General features: G+C 39.2%; 1 protein-coding gene across 1 annotated transcript; it reads left to right on the top strand.

Moving 5' to 3' along the window:
- The first annotated feature begins 6,131 nt into the window (after nucleotides 1–6,131).
- uqcc3 (ubiquinol-cytochrome c reductase complex assembly factor 3) lies at nucleotides 6,132–13,573 on the top strand. Its single transcript, XM_032578079.1, has 2 exons — nucleotides 6,132–6,332; nucleotides 13,289–13,573. Exons 1-2 carry the CDS (start codon nucleotides 6,216–6,218, stop codon nucleotides 13,415–13,417), a joined length of 246 nt encoding a protein of 81 aa, XP_032433970.1. The 5' UTR covers nucleotides 6,132–6,215; the 3' UTR covers nucleotides 13,418–13,573.
- Nucleotides 13,574–17,324: the final 3,751 nt, after the last annotated feature.

Here is a 17,324-nt window from a genome sequence, read left to right as displayed (position 1 = left end):
GGCCACGCCCACCAAATTTTGTTATGAATTCCTGTCGGTGGGTGGATAAGGATCCATCCTAGTGAGTTTGGAGCAGCTGGGCCCGAAATTGTGGAATTCAGAGCCAAACGTATGGCAACGGCGTTACAGGTCACTTCGCCACGCCGCCACGCCCACCTGCTATGTCAAAGCCGGTCGGGGTTGGAATCCACAACACACCAACATGTCTTCTGTCTCTGGACACAGTTTCATGTTGATTAGGTCAAAGGGCTAAGATAGCGACCGTTCACAGTAAAACATGACACTTCCTGTTCTCAGGGGGCGTGGCCTACTTAAAAAAATAATTTCACCACAGGGTATTTTAGGACACCCGATGACGATCAATCAATGAAAGTTTGGTCCCTCTATGTGTTTTTATATAGGAAATATAAGAGTTTCGTGTTTCATGGCGAGTAGGTGAACTTTGACCCCTGCTAACCCCCCTTCAACATACTCCAAAACTCACCAATTTGATAACTTTAAATCAAACATGCCTTATGATCAGACTGACCAAGTTTGAAGTCGATCAATCGAAATCCCTAGGAGGAGTTCGATCAAATACGAAGGCTGTAAACGTCAAAATCGAGGTAAAAAATGGACGTTCAAGACAAAATGGCCGACTTCCTGTGATAGTTGGCTAATAACATTAAATGTAAGTTCTGAGTCTTTTGGGGAGCTCTACAAGCGTACCAAATTTCATGTCTCTACGATGAAATACGTTCATACCATTGTGTCAACAGAAAATTGCTAGTTGCCGCCGTTCAGCAATTTTTTTTGCGATTTTTGCGACAACCTTAAAATTCAAAATTTTTAAATTTTCTAGTTGCGACCGCCAAGTTTGGTGAGTTTTTGAATATGATAAAGCCCCCAAAAAGGCACACGAAGAGGTGGGAAGAATCGTAATAATAATAAACAGTACAGATACAATAGGCCTTCGCAGCGCTTTGCTGCTCGGGCCTAATAATAAACAGCACAGATACAATAGGCCTTCGCAGCGCTTTGCTGCTCGGGCCTAATAAACAGCACAGATACAATAGGCCTTCGCAGCGCTTTGCTGCTCGGGCCTAATAATAAACAGTACAGATACAATAGGCCTTCGCAGCGCTTTGCTGCTCGGGCCTAATAATAATAAACAGCACAGATACGCGACCGCCAAGTTTGGTGAGTTTTTGAATATGATAAAGCCCCCAAAAAGGCAATTCATTTGGGTGGAAGAATAATAAGAATAATAATAATAAACAGCACAGATACAATAGGCCTTCGCAGCGCTTTGCTGCTCGGGCCTAATAAGAAACAGTACAGAAACAATAGGCCTTCGCAGCGCTTTGCTGCTCGGGCCTAATAATAAGAAACAGTACAGAAACAATAGGCCTTCGCAGCGCTTTGCTGCTCGGGCCTAATAATAATAATAACACATGAAAGACTGGCTGTCTCCCCGGGGCCTCTTCCCAGGGGAAGAGGACACGCTGGACACCCAGCGTGTCCTGGCCACCCAGGACACGCTGGGTGTCCAGACACGCTGTTTCTTGCCTGGTCTAGGAACACCTTGGGATTCCTCCAGAGGAGCTGGAACAAGTGGCTGGGGAGAGGGAAGTCTGGGCCTCTCTTCTTTGTTTGTCCTGTCTGTCTCTGTGTTGCCCTGTGATGGACTTTTGACCTGTCCAGGGTATAGCTTGCCTCTTGCCCGAAATGTCTCACTGGAGATAGGCACTAGCACCCCTCCCAACCCCACTAGGGACAAGGGTGTAAGAAAATGGATGGATAATCTTGAAGTAAATAAACAAACAGAGAAATTATTTACTTGAGAAGATCTCTGTTCGTGACATTTTATGCTTTGTAATGATTAAAGCGAAGAACTCTTGGCAGATCATAGGACTCTCCTACTGCCAGTGTTGTAATCAAGACCAATTAACCCGACACCAACACAAGACCAAGACCAGAGTGTATCGAGACTGAGTCAAGACCAAGACCAGCGCCCTGCGGTACATGACACAATAAAATGTGAAATATTATCAAAATTGCTTCTCAAATTGATTTGAAAGATTCATATTCCCATAAAACACCTAGATATTAAATACTTAGAGCTGAAATAAATTTAAGCAATATTAAAGCAGAACAAACTCTTTGTTCTGCTTTGCTTCCATCTCTGTGCTACAATCTGCGGTGGTCTCATGCCATCCCTAACAAGATAACGGCCCATATCATTCATGTCAGAAACCAACACTGTCTGCACCATTAAACATAGCAATTGAACCAATGCACTAACTGTAAACAACGCTCAACTATGAACACTAACCAAGGAGCAACAAGCAAGAAGTAACCAAGCACAAGGCACTCATCATGACTGTTCTCGCCCTCTCTCCCACTGCATGAAGCCAGGCAGCACAAAGTGCTGTAATGTCTGCCACATGACAGGTGACAAAAACAATCAAAGAGCAATGTGCATGCATGGTTTTGTTCTTGTGTTTTATTTATTTGCTATATCAATGTATATACGGTAATAAAATAAAATAGTGATAGCTACTGCAGTGTACACAGAGCATAACAAGAACAAAGAACAGCTCTCAGTGAGGCTCCAGTCCTATCTTCTCAGTAAAGAAAAGTTCAGAAGACTCGGCTTGTTCATGAATGTCACACCCAGGGCCGGCCCAAGCCTCCATTGGACCCTAAGCAAAATGTGGTTTTGGGGCTCTGTAGTTCTGCTAACAATGTGGACTGGCTGCAATCAGCAGCCTGATCATTAGATCATTCACACATCTGCTATAAACTGCTATAAATCACAAATGCTTATGTGTCTCGGTACAGCTAGCATTGCTAAATAACGTCAACAAAGCTAGCCTTTCTTTGAGCTTCTTTTCTAAGTGACGAAAAAAGTTAGACGTAGTCCCCACCATCTGTGAAAGCGAAGCGCTGCTGAATTAGCTGTCGCCGTCGGATTTCTCATGATTAATGCAGCGCAATTCTATTACTGAAGATTAGACAGACATCTTCTGCCGCTCAAAGAAAACCACTACGCATGTCTCGGAGCGCTGCGTGCAAGTGAAAGGTGGGGAGGGAGAGGAGGAGAGTTACAAACACGTAATTGGTAAGTCACGTTATTGCTTGGATTTTAATCGGTGCGTTTTGCATGCAGTGAAAACAAAGATGTTAACATAGAAACTGGACAGTATGTTGTAAGTTTAGTTATATTTCCACAGTTGTGGTCTTGACTGGTCTTGAAATAAAATCCCGAGTCCTCAGCACCCGAGACCGAGACAAGACCAAATGCTGTCGAGTCCGAGACGAGACCGAGACCATCTCCAGACCAAGACCGGTTTCGATTACTACAACACTGCCTACTGCAGAATTTTAATATAATAGTTGTCAGAAGCCACATAAACATTCTGCCCAGATGATGCATCAAGAACTCTGTTCTGCCAGAAAAGAACAGAGCCAGAACTGAGCCAGAACTCTGATACGCTGTTCCTGTTCTTGATGTATCAAGAACTGTTCTTGATACATCATGATGTATCATCATGTTCTTGATGTATCAAGATACATCATCTGGCTCAGATATGGAATGTGGTCTGGTAGAAGCTGCCAGAACAGAGTTAAGTAATTTTGTTCCTCCAGAAGGAACACACTGAAATGTGTTCTCTGTCCAGGTTATAGAGTACATAAATGTTGTACTTTGTGAAGGTTGTACTCCAGATAATACCTGGAGTAATACTCCCTTTATGGTTGTACTTTGTGAAATCTCCGAGCTGCGTGATTAGAGAGTTCACAAACACAATGACCTTTATGACGTTTATAATAAGTACACCGATTGTAATCAGCTACAAGGATTACAGCAGGCATGTCCAAAGTCCGGCCCGGGGGCCAATCATGGCCCGCGGTCAGATTTCATATGGCCCGCAGCTTCGGTCTTATAATGTATTATTTATGGCCCGCCTGCACTGTCAAACAGAATAAATAAATCATAAAACTTGAAACTGTAATTCCTCCTTTCACCAAATGGTGGCAGCACCACTTTAATACTATCAGTCTGCCTTCGTGCAGCGAACCCCTCTCCACTCATTTCTGCCATGGCCACTGCAAAGAAAACAAGTTAACAGTGAGGGCCGCCGCTTTCAAGAGAGATGGGAATTACAATACTTCTTCACTGAAAATCAAAGCAATTGTGCTTGTCTAATTTGTGAGACGGTTGCCTTGTTCAACGTAAAGAGACACTAGCAGACTAAACATGCTAACGCATACAACAAGCTAACAGGGAGTGACCGTGCTGAAAAAGTGAAGCAGCTCCAAGCTGCACTGGCATCACAACAGCGATTCTTCACGCAGGCCTGAGTCAAAAGAAAATACCACCAAAGCAAGCTACGAAGTGGCCATGTTAATAGCTAAACATGGCAAACCTTTTACTGAAGATACTTTTATCAAAGACTGTGTTATGAAAATGGTGGAGAACATTTGCCCTGAGAAGAAGCAAGAATTTGCGAATGTTTGCCTGGCACGTAACAGTGTGGCACGGAGAGCTGAGGACATGAAATTGAGTATTTTGAACGATAACCGTCTGTCACTATCAACAGTGAAAAGCCAAAAGAACATTTATGCACTTGGATTTATGGCCCTTATTTTTATTAAACTCTTAAGTAAGATTTGGTTATTACTGTGTTGATGTTATGAACCTGTAGATGTGACACAAACTATTACTTTCTGAAAGATATTGTAAATGACAAGAGCAAAATTAACTTGTTTTAAGATTTAATAATAACAGACAACTTTGCATTACTTATAACTCCTGTTTAAAATGTTCTTGAGGCAAAGATATTTTTAAACTCATGTAAATTTAAGGTATTTCATACAGTTTGTTCAATGTTATCTGACTCTCCAGATATGAAAGAAAAGCAGAATTTGTGTTTTTAGAGTTGTTCTCATCTGCCTGAGTGGCTTATATTTGTTTTTTTTGTCATTTGAAAGATAAAGATAATTGTGACAATGAAAATTGTTTTATAACAGAGTGTATTTGCATGAAACTTTTGTAGTTAAAAAATGTCCGAACAAACTATTGGCCCCCAGGCATCTTCACTTGATCAAATCTGGCCCTCTTTGCAAAAAGTTTGGACACCCCTGGATTACAGGCTTAGTCAAGGCAATTTACACTCCATTCCCGTTGGGGGCAGTATTGTATCAAGACGTTTATCGACACCAGCCACAGAAGGCAGAAGAGGGAGAAAAACGTCATGGCTTCCCCCGCACCGCTGCTTCTTTCGGACATTATAAAAGCTCGCAGACAGAGTATAAGTGAGTACAATGGGTGCTGGAGGTGAAGCCTAGCAAGGTAGTTATCTGTTCAGATTCAATGTATTGCTTGACCAGTATTATAAGGGGAAAATCTGAAAGCCGTCAAGATCTTTTATATGAAGTTAGTTATTTGATATATGGTATAAAGCAACAAAAGCAACAATTCACATGGGTTCCAGCACATAAAGGAATTGTAGGTAATGAAAAAGTAGATAAGTTGGCTAAAGAACCAGTTAAAGCAAGAGAAATTGAATATGATGTCCCACTAAGTAGAGCAGAAATAAAAGCAATTATTAAAGATAAAATAAATAATATATGGCAGGAGAGATGGAATTTAGAAGAAAGAGGAAGGCATTTACATAAAATACAGAAGGAGGTAATCATAAGAAATAATAGCATAATGAATAGGAGAGAGGAAATATGGATGAACAGGTTGAGGATTGGGCATACTAGTTTAAATAGTGGTTTAAAAATAATAGGGAAACATCCATCAGGTGATTGTTCTTATTGCGGGGAAACAGAAGGAGTAGAACATGTGTTGATTTATTGTAGGAAATATACAAAAGAGAGGAAAGAACTGGAAAGAGTAATGGGGAGTTTAGTAACTATGGATAATTTATTAGGGAAGCATCAATCATATGACATAATTCAAGCACTTATTAAATACTTAAAAGATACAAAATTAGCTGAGAGGATTTAGTATGTGTGTGAGTAAGTATGAATATAGTTTAGTAAATTTATTTATTTATTTATTTTTTGAAGATGTATAGTAAAAAAAAATAAATTTCTGAAGTTACATCTTCGTCCAGTTGATGGAGGTAATGCGCAAAGTGTGTAAACTGCCATAAAACGCAACAGAAGAAGAAGAAGATAAGCGAGTACGGCGGTTCAGACACCACAAAAAGTGACCGTTCAGGATGAGCGCGATGCGGACAACTCTGACCTCCACCGCGGCGATTGCTTCCATGGGGCTCGGATATGGACTATGGTCTGTGATATCTCCAGGAGAACAGCGAAGGAAAGAGATGCTGAAGGTGATTTCATGTAAACTCAACCTTGCCTCTCTCCTATCTGGAGTTTCTGTTTCAGCCTCAGTTTAGAGCTGGAATCCATGAGGATCTCCAGGTATTATTTACGAGAAAATGGTAATAAAATGGTAAAAAAGCACAGAGGGAGACGGAGGTAAAATACACCGCAGTGAAGTTAGTTTCAAGTTGGATATTCGATATTCGCGTTCCGCTGAGTAAGCGGCGTTTAGCTCAAGGTTGATCCGATTTATGAACGCTAATGTCTCCACCGCTCCCTCCCGAAGCTCTTGGAGGTTCACTTAGGGACCGTCAACAAATTTCCGAACTAAACACTCCTGACAAACAAATGTTAATAAATTCCTTGAATTGTGACCAACTGACACAAAAAGTACTAATTCATGCTTTTACATGAGACACACTATCCTCTATTAAATTTTAAGGTCATATTCAACATTTTAAATAATTTTAGTATTAAATAATATAATGTTTTCTTTAATAGCTTCTAGGTCGTGTGCCCCATTCACTCAAAACCAGTGTGAAATTATAATTCTAGTCTGTATAGATGAGACAAACTAATTTATCTTCCATTTTAACACTTTTTTTTTTAGATTTGTTTGTCAAAATTTAATATTTTTCTTCAATAGCTTCTAGGTCATGTGACCTATTGACTCAAAATCACTGCAATTATTCTATAAGTCACACTCATTCTTATTCCAATTTAATGCTTTTTAAAATTTTTGGCAATTAGTCAAAAGTTAGCATTTTTCAACAATATTTTCTAGGTCATATGACCTATTGACTCAAAACCACTTTGAAATTGTCTACTAGTCTGTATAGATGAGGCACACTCAGTTATATTTCATTTTAACCCTTTTTATATTTTTGATAAAAATTTCTTGTCGAAATTTAGTATTTATCTTCAATAGCTTCTAGGTCATGTAAGCTATTGACTCAAAATCGGTGTGAAATTGTTCGACGAGTCCGTATAGATGAGGCACACTCATTTTTATTCCATATTAACTCAGTTTTAAATTTTTGGCAATTTCTTTTTAGTCAAAATTTAGTATTTCTTTAATAACTCCTGGGTCATGTAACGGCTCAAAAACACTTTGAAATTATTGTACTAATCAGAGGAGACGAGGCACACTAATTTTATTCCATTTTAACTCATTAAAAATTTTTGTCAATTTTTTTAGTGAAAATTTAGTATTTTTCTTCAATAACTTTTAGGTCATGTAACCTATCAACTCAAAATCAGTGTGAAATTGTTCGAGTCCGTATAGATGAGGCACACTCATTTTAGTCGATTTTAACCCTTTTTATATTTTAGATCAATTTCTTTAGTCAAAATTTTGTATTTTTCTTCAATAGCTTCTGGGTCGTGTGACCTATCGACTTAAAATCACTTTGAAATTATTCTACTAATCACAGGAGATGAGGCACACTCATTTTTATTCCATTTTAACTTTTTAAATTTTTGGCAATTTTCTTAGTCAAAATTTTGTATTTTTCTAAAGGCATTTATTATCAGAACAATGTTCATTGTCTTACTATTTCCATTTAGATCCACATAAATTTGACATCAATCCAAACCAAGCACAGTAGAAAACTGTTGCCTCTTCCCATTAACACCTGAGCAAAATCACGGTTGACCTTAAAAAACCCCATCCCCCTTCAGACACTCAGAACTCAAAATGAAATACGCCCCCTGGTGGCGATAAACATAGGAAAGGATAAATGGCTCCTACACTGTGGTAAGAGGAGAAAACTATAAATATATCTCTGCACTCGACTTTACTGTATGGCTAGCTCGCTGTTACTGTCTCTTACTCTGCAGTTGTGGAGTCACACTGTGTGTAGGATTATGAGCGCCCCCTGTACAAAAAACACTGTACATTATATACATAAACTAAATTATGAAAAATCAGTTCATACATTAAATGTTTTTTAGCCATTTTATTGGCGACATACAGACAGGACGAGCATGCTACCATAGAATGGCAGCCAGTGCAGTTAGTGAGAGGCTGATCAATCCCAGGTGAGGCTCAACTCGCTGCTGCCTCACCGGCTTCGCTTCTGAGCATTTGAATGGGAAAATTCAGCGATTTTGAAGAAAAAATAATCAGAATTGGTTAAGCTAAATGAAAAATAGGTACCCTATAGTACAAACCACAGGGTGAAAATAGCAATATAAATTATTTTATCATTATATATTATTTTTCCATGATGACAGGTGAGGCCCTGACTCACCTGCCTTCCCTGACCTCACGTCATTGAACCATAGACATTAAAAAATCAGTCATGTTCTATTTTTGCCCGTCAAATAATAATCATATTAACATAGGCTTTTAGTCGCATTTTTATGCGGTTTAGTTTGTATTCACCTAATTGAACCGTGAATCCAGATCCCATCACACATAAAGCAGATGAACGCATCTAACTTTTTCTCCGTAGTGACAGAACCCATGTGGCCCCAATACTTATAATAAATTAAATTAAACGACTCGACTTAAATTACAAGCACTTGACCTGCTGGGGTCGGAACGCACAGTGCCTCACAAGTTCCTCCTGGTCCACAATTGCAGAGAAATCTGCGCTAGTTCATCAGTCAGTTGATTCTGTTGGATACAAACCGATCAATTGAACTCTGCTAGCTATTTTTTTTTTACCCCTCCAGGGGGTCTTTTTTGTGGGCTCTAGTGTCCTTTATATGATAGTAGGCTGACAGGAAACGGGGAAGGAGAGGAGGGAAGACATTCGGCAAATGTCGTCGGGTTCGGGAGTCGAACCCGCGACGGCCGCGTCGAGGACTCAAGGCCTCCAAATACGGGTCGCGCTAACCCCTACGCCACCACGGCACGCCCAAACTCTGCTAGCTTTTTACCCTGTGTGCGCTCCGGGCGTGCGCTTTTGTGAGGATTTCTTTTGTGTGTGTGTGATTTCGCTGCCTCAAAATGGACAGATTGATTGAGCCGCCGCGCTCCTCCAGACCGCCGCTCTCCTTCTGGGTACAGGAGGAAATGTCTTCCAGCTCTATTTGTTAAAACCACAGGATGAGTAAAGTTTAGTTTTTCGCAGCAGCGGAGCCGTGTCCGCATTAGTTGTGCAACGCGGGGCTGTGCAGAGACCTTTGGAGAGGCAGGGGGTCAAAGTTTAAAAAAAGGGCATATTGAACAAGATCTTAAAAAATTGTACAACAACATAGCACCAACCAATATTAATCTAATCTAATATTTCATTGGATCATACTATATCATTGTCATCATGTGGGGGCAAAGCAAAGCAAATATAATCTATGTTTCCCTGATAGGTATAATGTTGCTGTTTTTGCTGCTGACAAAGCTGGAGGGCTGTGTTGATCTGAGACTGTAGCTGTTAAACAGACCAGAGGAGAGAAGGTTACTGGTTATGACGTTATGAAATAAGCAAATTTGCTGCTATTTTACTAAATAAGCCCTGCTACTTTTGATTAACCTCTGTAACAACTTGGCTGTAGACTGTTTTAAAGATCAAAAAAAAGCACAGAGGGGTTAACTCTACATAATTATTTTATGTTGGCACCTCTGAAATGTAGAATTGCCAGACTGAGATATCAAGGGAAGGAAAACTCAGTAGCTGCTGGTAGACCACTCCAGACAAACAGGGGCGCATGTAAATGGTTGAATTGTAATAGGTCATAGATCTAAAACTGCAGCAGTCATCTATTGAGAATGACAATGTTATTAAATTTTATTTAATGTATTCAGCAAAAACATATTTTTAGGTGTTGGAAAAAAATGTACTTTGATAAACGAGCCATTGTCAAACATTACCTATTTTTCTTTTCAGGAAAAAAAAGTATTACAGTATGACATGTCAACTCTGCTGTGGATACCATAGACAATGTTTTAAAAAATTCCAATAGACTAAATTATTTTTATCTCATTGCATAAACTGTCTTCATACCCTAATCCAGGGGTGTCAAACTCCAGTCCTCAAGGGCTTCTGTCCTGCAACTTTTAGATGTGCCTCTGCTGCACCACACCTGAATAGAATAATTAGGTCATTAAGGCTCTGGAGAACTGATCTACACAAGGAGGAGGTAATTAAGCCATTTCATTCCAGTGTTTTGTACTTGTGGCACATCTAAAAACTGCAGGACACCGGCCCTTGAGGACTGGAGTTTGACACCTGTGCTTTAGATTGAGATATTTCACTAAAAAATGTAGAGGGAATGAAAAATGTAACAGAATTGTCTGTGTAGGAGCAAACATCCTGCAGTAAAGCTCATTAAATTTTTTTTTGTTCTTTTAGGTATAAAGAAAACCTGGATGGACACCTCTGGACAAAAACAGAGGAAGAAAACAAATATTAGCCTTGCTCTTTTATATGGAAAAAAAAACCCAGATGAAAAATTTAGTGATGCTGTATAGGCCTGTCGCGATAGATAAATCAATTAATCGTAAGATAAATTAAAACGATCGACGTCATTTTAATTATCGGCATTATCGTCTCTTCCGACCTTTTTCTCTTTCAGCAAATGACACCGAATGAAAAAAGGCTCAACTCCAGTGCTCTCCACTGACTCCTCCCTTCCTCATTTCCTTAGTGTAAAGCCCAGCGCAGACTGCAGGATCTTAGAGCTGTCGGCCGATTGTCGGCCCATTTTCAAAACCTGACAGACCACACATTAGCCGACAGAAATCCTATGTATAACTGTTCAATCGGGTTCGATCGTGCCGTGTGGTGTCCAACAATGGGCACAAAATAATGACTACAAGTCCAGTGAACTAATTTTAAAACCAGGCATTAATCAATGCTTTACTACAATCTACCTGCAATGCATGTGGCTAGTGTCAGCGTAAAGTCCTGACTGAATGAAAATCATTAGAACCTATTTATGTCACGTTAACGAAGAACAGCTGAAAAGTTACCAGGTTTATCAACTGCGGTAGCAATTTCGCTCCAACTCCTCCTCTTGTCATTTCTATATTCTTTGCATGTTGAATAAACATTAATGTTGTTTCCACATATCATCTCCAATGTCCGCTGGACTTCGGGTTGCATCGTGTCAGCTGTTTGGGATTCCCCGACGTAATTTCCCCTCAGAAAACACGGAGGAGAATCCGCGCTTTCTGATTGGCTACCTGTCACATTCAACAGGCTGCGTTAACTCTCTCAGTCGGGGAAAACCCCTGATTTAGATCGGAGCGGCAACAACGATCTACCATAACACACCACACAATCTTAGAAAGACCAACGTTTTAAGATTGTTGTAAGAGGAAAAATAGGAGCAAAAATTCATGTAGTGTGAACTATTGCATCAGGTAGTCGATGTGCCCGTCTTCTCTATTTAAATCTAATTATTACTGAAGGGCAACATAATATACAGACTTCATAATCTGCACTCTTTTGGTTGAATGCAGTATTTATTTCAACTTTGGCTTTATGTTGTTTAGTTTTTTTTCCAGTACATTTTTTGTTAATGGAGACTGAGAATCCATTTTATTTATTTATTTGGTTGTTTTGTTTATTTTGCTTATCAGTTCCAGTGATTAGTGTTCTTTTGAAAATAAAGTATATCCATCTTTGGAAAGAAATCGCATGCATTATTGCGTCATTTTCAGTGTAAAAAGGTCTTCAAACAATATTATTGTTTATCGCAATAATTTTTGAGACAATTAATCGTTCAGCAAAATTTGCTATCATGACAGGTCTAATGCTGTAACATGATTTACTACAACTGGTTCTCATCATTTAAACCAACTGATTAATAGCTGATTTCCCTTTTCATTCAATAACTTGTTTTAGCTTAGTAAGATTCACAATTGATTCTGTCCCATTTACCTTCACAGGTAAACCTATGAACAAAAGGCTGATTTATCACTTATCCTTTAAATTCTTATATTATGTAAAGAGAGGAAGAAAGAAAAATAAAGTGACATACTGGATCACTATGTGAAATTTAAACAGGGCAATCTTTCCCTCTTCTAAAATTGGCTATTTTAATATTTTTGAAAGCAGTAAATCAGTTTCTGTGGCTGGTGGCTTACAAATGCTGCGTTTGTAAGCCACCAGACTTACAGATGTAGTGTTCTCACCAAGCCACCTTTCTTTAGTTCTTCATTCATTTTTCATTTTGTCCTTTCACCAACATTCAGTTATCCAACAGTGGGGGTAAGAGGCTTGTTTTCCTACCTGGACAGCCAGTCAGTGGATTTAACGCTTTGCCTATTTGCAGTTTGCAGGACATTATTTTAACTTAAGCCTTGATCTTTTTAGTCAGGTACGAAAATCAAGGGAGTTTATTCTTCACATCTTAGACCAGCCACTAATTAAATCACAGTTCTGTGTTTGAATGATTGACTTGTCTATGCATGCGCACTGTATGTACAGACCTTTTACATACAGTCGGTATTCTTTCACAATTAAAACTGTGTATCAAACATACTCAAAATGTAGGAGTGCAATTAGTAACAGTTGTGAAAAGTCCTAAATGTCCTCCTGATTGTCAAAAATCACACAATTGTCCCTCACTTTGAGGAAGGAATCTTAGGCAGATCCAAGCCTGCCAAATAGGGCTCTTTATTTCCTAATAAAGATGAGAACTGTCAGTTTATAATTAAAACACACCAAATCTCATTTGTTTAATGACTGTCACTTACACACATTTATGAAGTGAAATAATCTCTGACTATTTGTAAGGGTTTTCAAGTTCTTGTTTAAAACGTTAGATTGGAGTTTTCCATCAGTGAACATGAGTCTCCTGTTCAAAGGTCTGTAATTTAAAGGTTTGTGTGCTTCCAGATTGTTTTTTACCTTACATTTTACATTAGCAAATATTTCGTTGAAGAAAAAAATCTTTTGTTCTGTTTTTTATAATTGTACGTTTTTAGTTTGTTTTTTTGTTTGTTTGTTTTCAAATCAAATGAACTCAGTTTATCATGAATTACCTGGGTTCTTTTATGTCCACTACCCACCAGAACCTCCCTGAATCAAACCCAGTGAGGATGGAAGAGACGAGGCAGAGGAATGCCATGCTGATGCAAGTCTTAAAGGACGCTGCTGAAACCAGCGACAACCTTGCAAGAGGATTAGGACCTGAAAAGTAGATGCACCTCTCTCTGTTCATTGCTGGCTGTTGCTTGACATGAAGAGCCACAAATGAATCATAAACATGAACACTGTTGGAGTGCATAAATTCCGTTGTCTAGCGTGCAATTCTGTACATTACACTTAACTGTTTGATTAAAGCTCTTTCAACTAAAGAGTTTCTCATTCATTTTTATAACTGATTGCTTTTCCATTTTAAATGACCAGTCATATTTGTATTCTTATTTATTTAGATGCCATATCATGTTCTTGTTTATCAATCTGATCTGCATATGCAGGAAACTACCACTCAATGTTGATGTGTCTAAAGCAAAAGAATGTTTTTGGTTTTACTTCTGAGATTGTAACATTATTGGTGACTTGTAAAACTCATTGCAGGTCTATTTATTTCCAGTTTTCCCTCTTTGGAGCTTTGAAGAGTTGGAAGCATATTCCTGTAGATGGTGGGTGGGCAATCCATCTACTCCCCAGTACTACATCTTACAATACACTGATCAAAAAAAAATCTTCATAATCTTTGATTTCTCTAAATTCCTATACTGTTGGGGATTATTTAAAATGCCCTTTAACAGAATTACTTTGCCAAGTTATGTCTACATGTGAAAGTTGGTCTTCCTGATGTGTGGCTTCACAGAGGTTTTCCATTAGCTGGTTTACAGATAGAGCCAGATACAAAATAAACAACTTGTAAGTCTAAGTATTTTATTATCACCTTCCTAATATACAGTTCCTGGCCATGAAATTAGAATATTGGTAAAAAGTTGATTTAAATGAGTAATTCCATTTAAAAAGTTAAATTTGAATCATATCATACTGTATATCAAATGCGTATATCATATTCATTCATTAGATAAACTCTTATATTTCAAATGTTTTTCTTTTGGTATGGATGATTATTACTGATAATTAATGAGAACCCCAAATTCAGCATATTGTGAAAAGGTTCAATATTGAAGACACCTGGTGCTACACTGTAATCAGCGAATTAATTCAAAGCACCTTCAAAGGTCTTTAAATGGTCGCTCAGTCTAGTTCTGTAGGCTACACAATCATGGGGAAGACTGCTGACTTGACAGTTATCCAAAGATGACCATTGGCACAAGGAGGTCAAGTTACTAAAGGTCATTGCTAAAGAGGCTGGCTGTTCACAGAGCTCTGTGTCCAAAGACATTCACAGAGAGGTGAAAGAAAGGAAAAGATGTGGTAGGGAAAAAGTGTACAACTAGTCGGGATACCCACACCCTGAAGAGAATTGTGAAACAAAATCTATTTAAAAATGTGGGGGAAGATTCACAAAGAGTGGACTGCAGCTGGAGTGCTACAAGAACCACCACACACAGACATGCAAGACATGGATTTCAGCTGTTGCATTCTTTGTGTCAAGCCACTCCTGAACAAGAGACGGCATCAGAAGTGTCTCACCTGAGCTGAAGAGAAAAAGGACTGGACAGCTGCTCAGTGGTCCAAAGTTATGTTCTTTGATGAAAATTTTGCATTTCCTTTAGAACTCAAGGTCCCAGAGTCTGGAGGAAGAGAGCAGAGGCACAGAATCCATGTTGCTTGAGGTCCATTCAAAGTTTCCCCAGTCAGTGACGGTTTGGGTGCCATGTCATCTGCTGGTGTTGGTCAGCTGTGTTTTCTGGGGCTCAAGGTCAACACAGCCACCTAACCCTACCCCTCCAGGAAGTTTTAGAGCATTTCATGCTTCCTGCTGCTGACCAGCTTTATGGAGATGGAAATGTCATTTTCCAACAGGACTTGGCACTCACACACAGTGCTTAACACAGTGGTGTTTAAGAACCATGGCATCCCTGTTCTTTATTAGCCAGCAAACTTGTCTGACCGTAACTCCATAGAAAATCTGTGGGGTATTATGAAGAGGAAGATGTGAGACTCCAGACTCAACAATTCAGAAAATGTCACTATGAGAGCAACCTGAGCTCACATAACACCTAAACAGTCCCACAGACTGATGGACTCCATGCCACGCTGGCTGAGAGCATATAGTCTCAAAATACCTGTGCATATGTAATACTGGATTTGTAATCCGTGTAAGGATGTTTGTGTGTAAATTTGGATAGTTTTATCTGTGAAACATGACTTATAAACCGTAAGAATTTTTTTTTTTTTAACTCCGGGTACTTGTAAATATGTGGTCGTATGCATACACAAATATTAATAAATTATGAAAGCAAAATAAAAGTACACACACACACACAAATGTACCTTCTACAAATATAAAATTTCTACACACAGATTTTTTAACTTCAAACTCACAAATCTCATAATTACAAACTCAAACCTTTTCCTACACCTACAAATGTTAAATAAGTTTGCCCGAGTTGTCTGATACACACAGACAAAACTGCATTTATGCACATATCAGGTTACAAGTGCACAAGGATTTTGAGACTATTTTCACTCCATATATCCAACAGCCTCAGATTTGTGTATAAGTGGTGCGTTTCAATACTGGTTGAAAGCTAGGTCATCTGAGTTTTGTTTGGAGTCTAATCCTCTGAATATTTGTTGCTGTGCTTGTGCTGAAGGTGGTAAAGATGTTATCCATCCATCCATCCATTTTCTGTTCACCCTTTGTCCCTAATGGGGTTGGGAGGGTTGCTGGTGTCTATCTCCAGCTACATTCCGGGCGAGAGGCGGGGTTCACCCTGGACAGGTCGCCAGTCTGTCGCAGGGCAACACAAAGACATACAGGACAAACAACCATTCACACACACACTCACGCCTAGGGAGAATTTAGAGAGACCAATTAACCTGACAGTCATGTTTTTGTACTGTGGGAGGAAGCCGGAGTACCCGGAGAGAACCCACGCATGCACAGGGAGAACATGCAAACTCCATGCAGAAAGACCCCGGCCGGGAATCGAATCCAGGACCTTCTTGCTGCAAGGCAACAGTGCTACCAACTGCGCCACTGTGCGGTAAAGATGTTATTTTCATTGGAAAACAGAATACCTCAGTACTTCTTATCAATACTCCAAAATTATTTATAGATATATTGTGCATTTTTGAGCTAGAAGCAGGGCCAGCCCAAGCCTCCATGGACCTTAAGCGAAATTTGGTTTTAGGGTCCTTTAGTTCTCCTAATAATGTGGACTGGCTCCAATCAAAAGTCAGATTATTAGATTATTCACACACCTACTATAAACTTATTGCATCTCTGATAGTGATGTCTCATTATATCCACGTATATTATAGGATACATTTATTGGCTGATTTTACGGCCCAGATTTCCTTAACTTTGGGGTATTGGTGATCAGCCAATGCTTAAATGAAGCCAATCTTATCCACTGATCTAATCTTCGTCAGCGAAGGTTTAGAAATCAGCCACTGTCCTCTTCTGCTCTGCAGTGAGAGGTTTGACTGACAGACTGGCCCACCAGATCATGTCTGCATGTGTACAGTTAACAATATTCACCCCACTGTTGCCAACTCAGTGTCTTTCTTGCTACATTTAGGAACATTTCAGACAAAAAAAAAAAATTGGTATTGGCCAAAATCAAAAAGGGCAGGTCAGGCTTTTTAAAGATTGGTAATCGGCGAATAGCTGAAAAACTGCAATCGGTGCACCCCAACTTTAGATAGAACACGCAACCCCCCCCGCCCCCCACACACACACACACATATTCATGACATTTTTTGATTAAATTAAATTCTCTTAGGTGTAATTACAATAGATACAAATTTTATTTATACCAGGTGAGTCTTTCTCATCTGAGAATGTGCACCGGTACTGAATTGATTCTGTACCTTCAAACAATTTTAATTGGAGAAGTTTTGCATAACTTAGAAGTTGATGTAAAATACTGTTTGTTTTAGATACATAAATTATCATGCAAAGCAGCAAACAAATATTGCCAACTACAGCTTAGTTGGCAATATTTT

Source organism: Xiphophorus hellerii, chromosome 12 (genome assembly GCF_003331165.1).
Source record: "Xiphophorus hellerii strain 12219 chromosome 12, Xiphophorus_hellerii-4.1, whole genome shotgun sequence".
In the NCBI taxonomy this organism is placed as follows: Eukaryota; Metazoa; Chordata; class Actinopteri; order Cyprinodontiformes; family Poeciliidae; genus Xiphophorus; species Xiphophorus hellerii.
The sequence above is the reverse complement of the archived record's forward strand: the minus strand, read 5'-3'. Positions and strand labels throughout refer to the sequence as shown.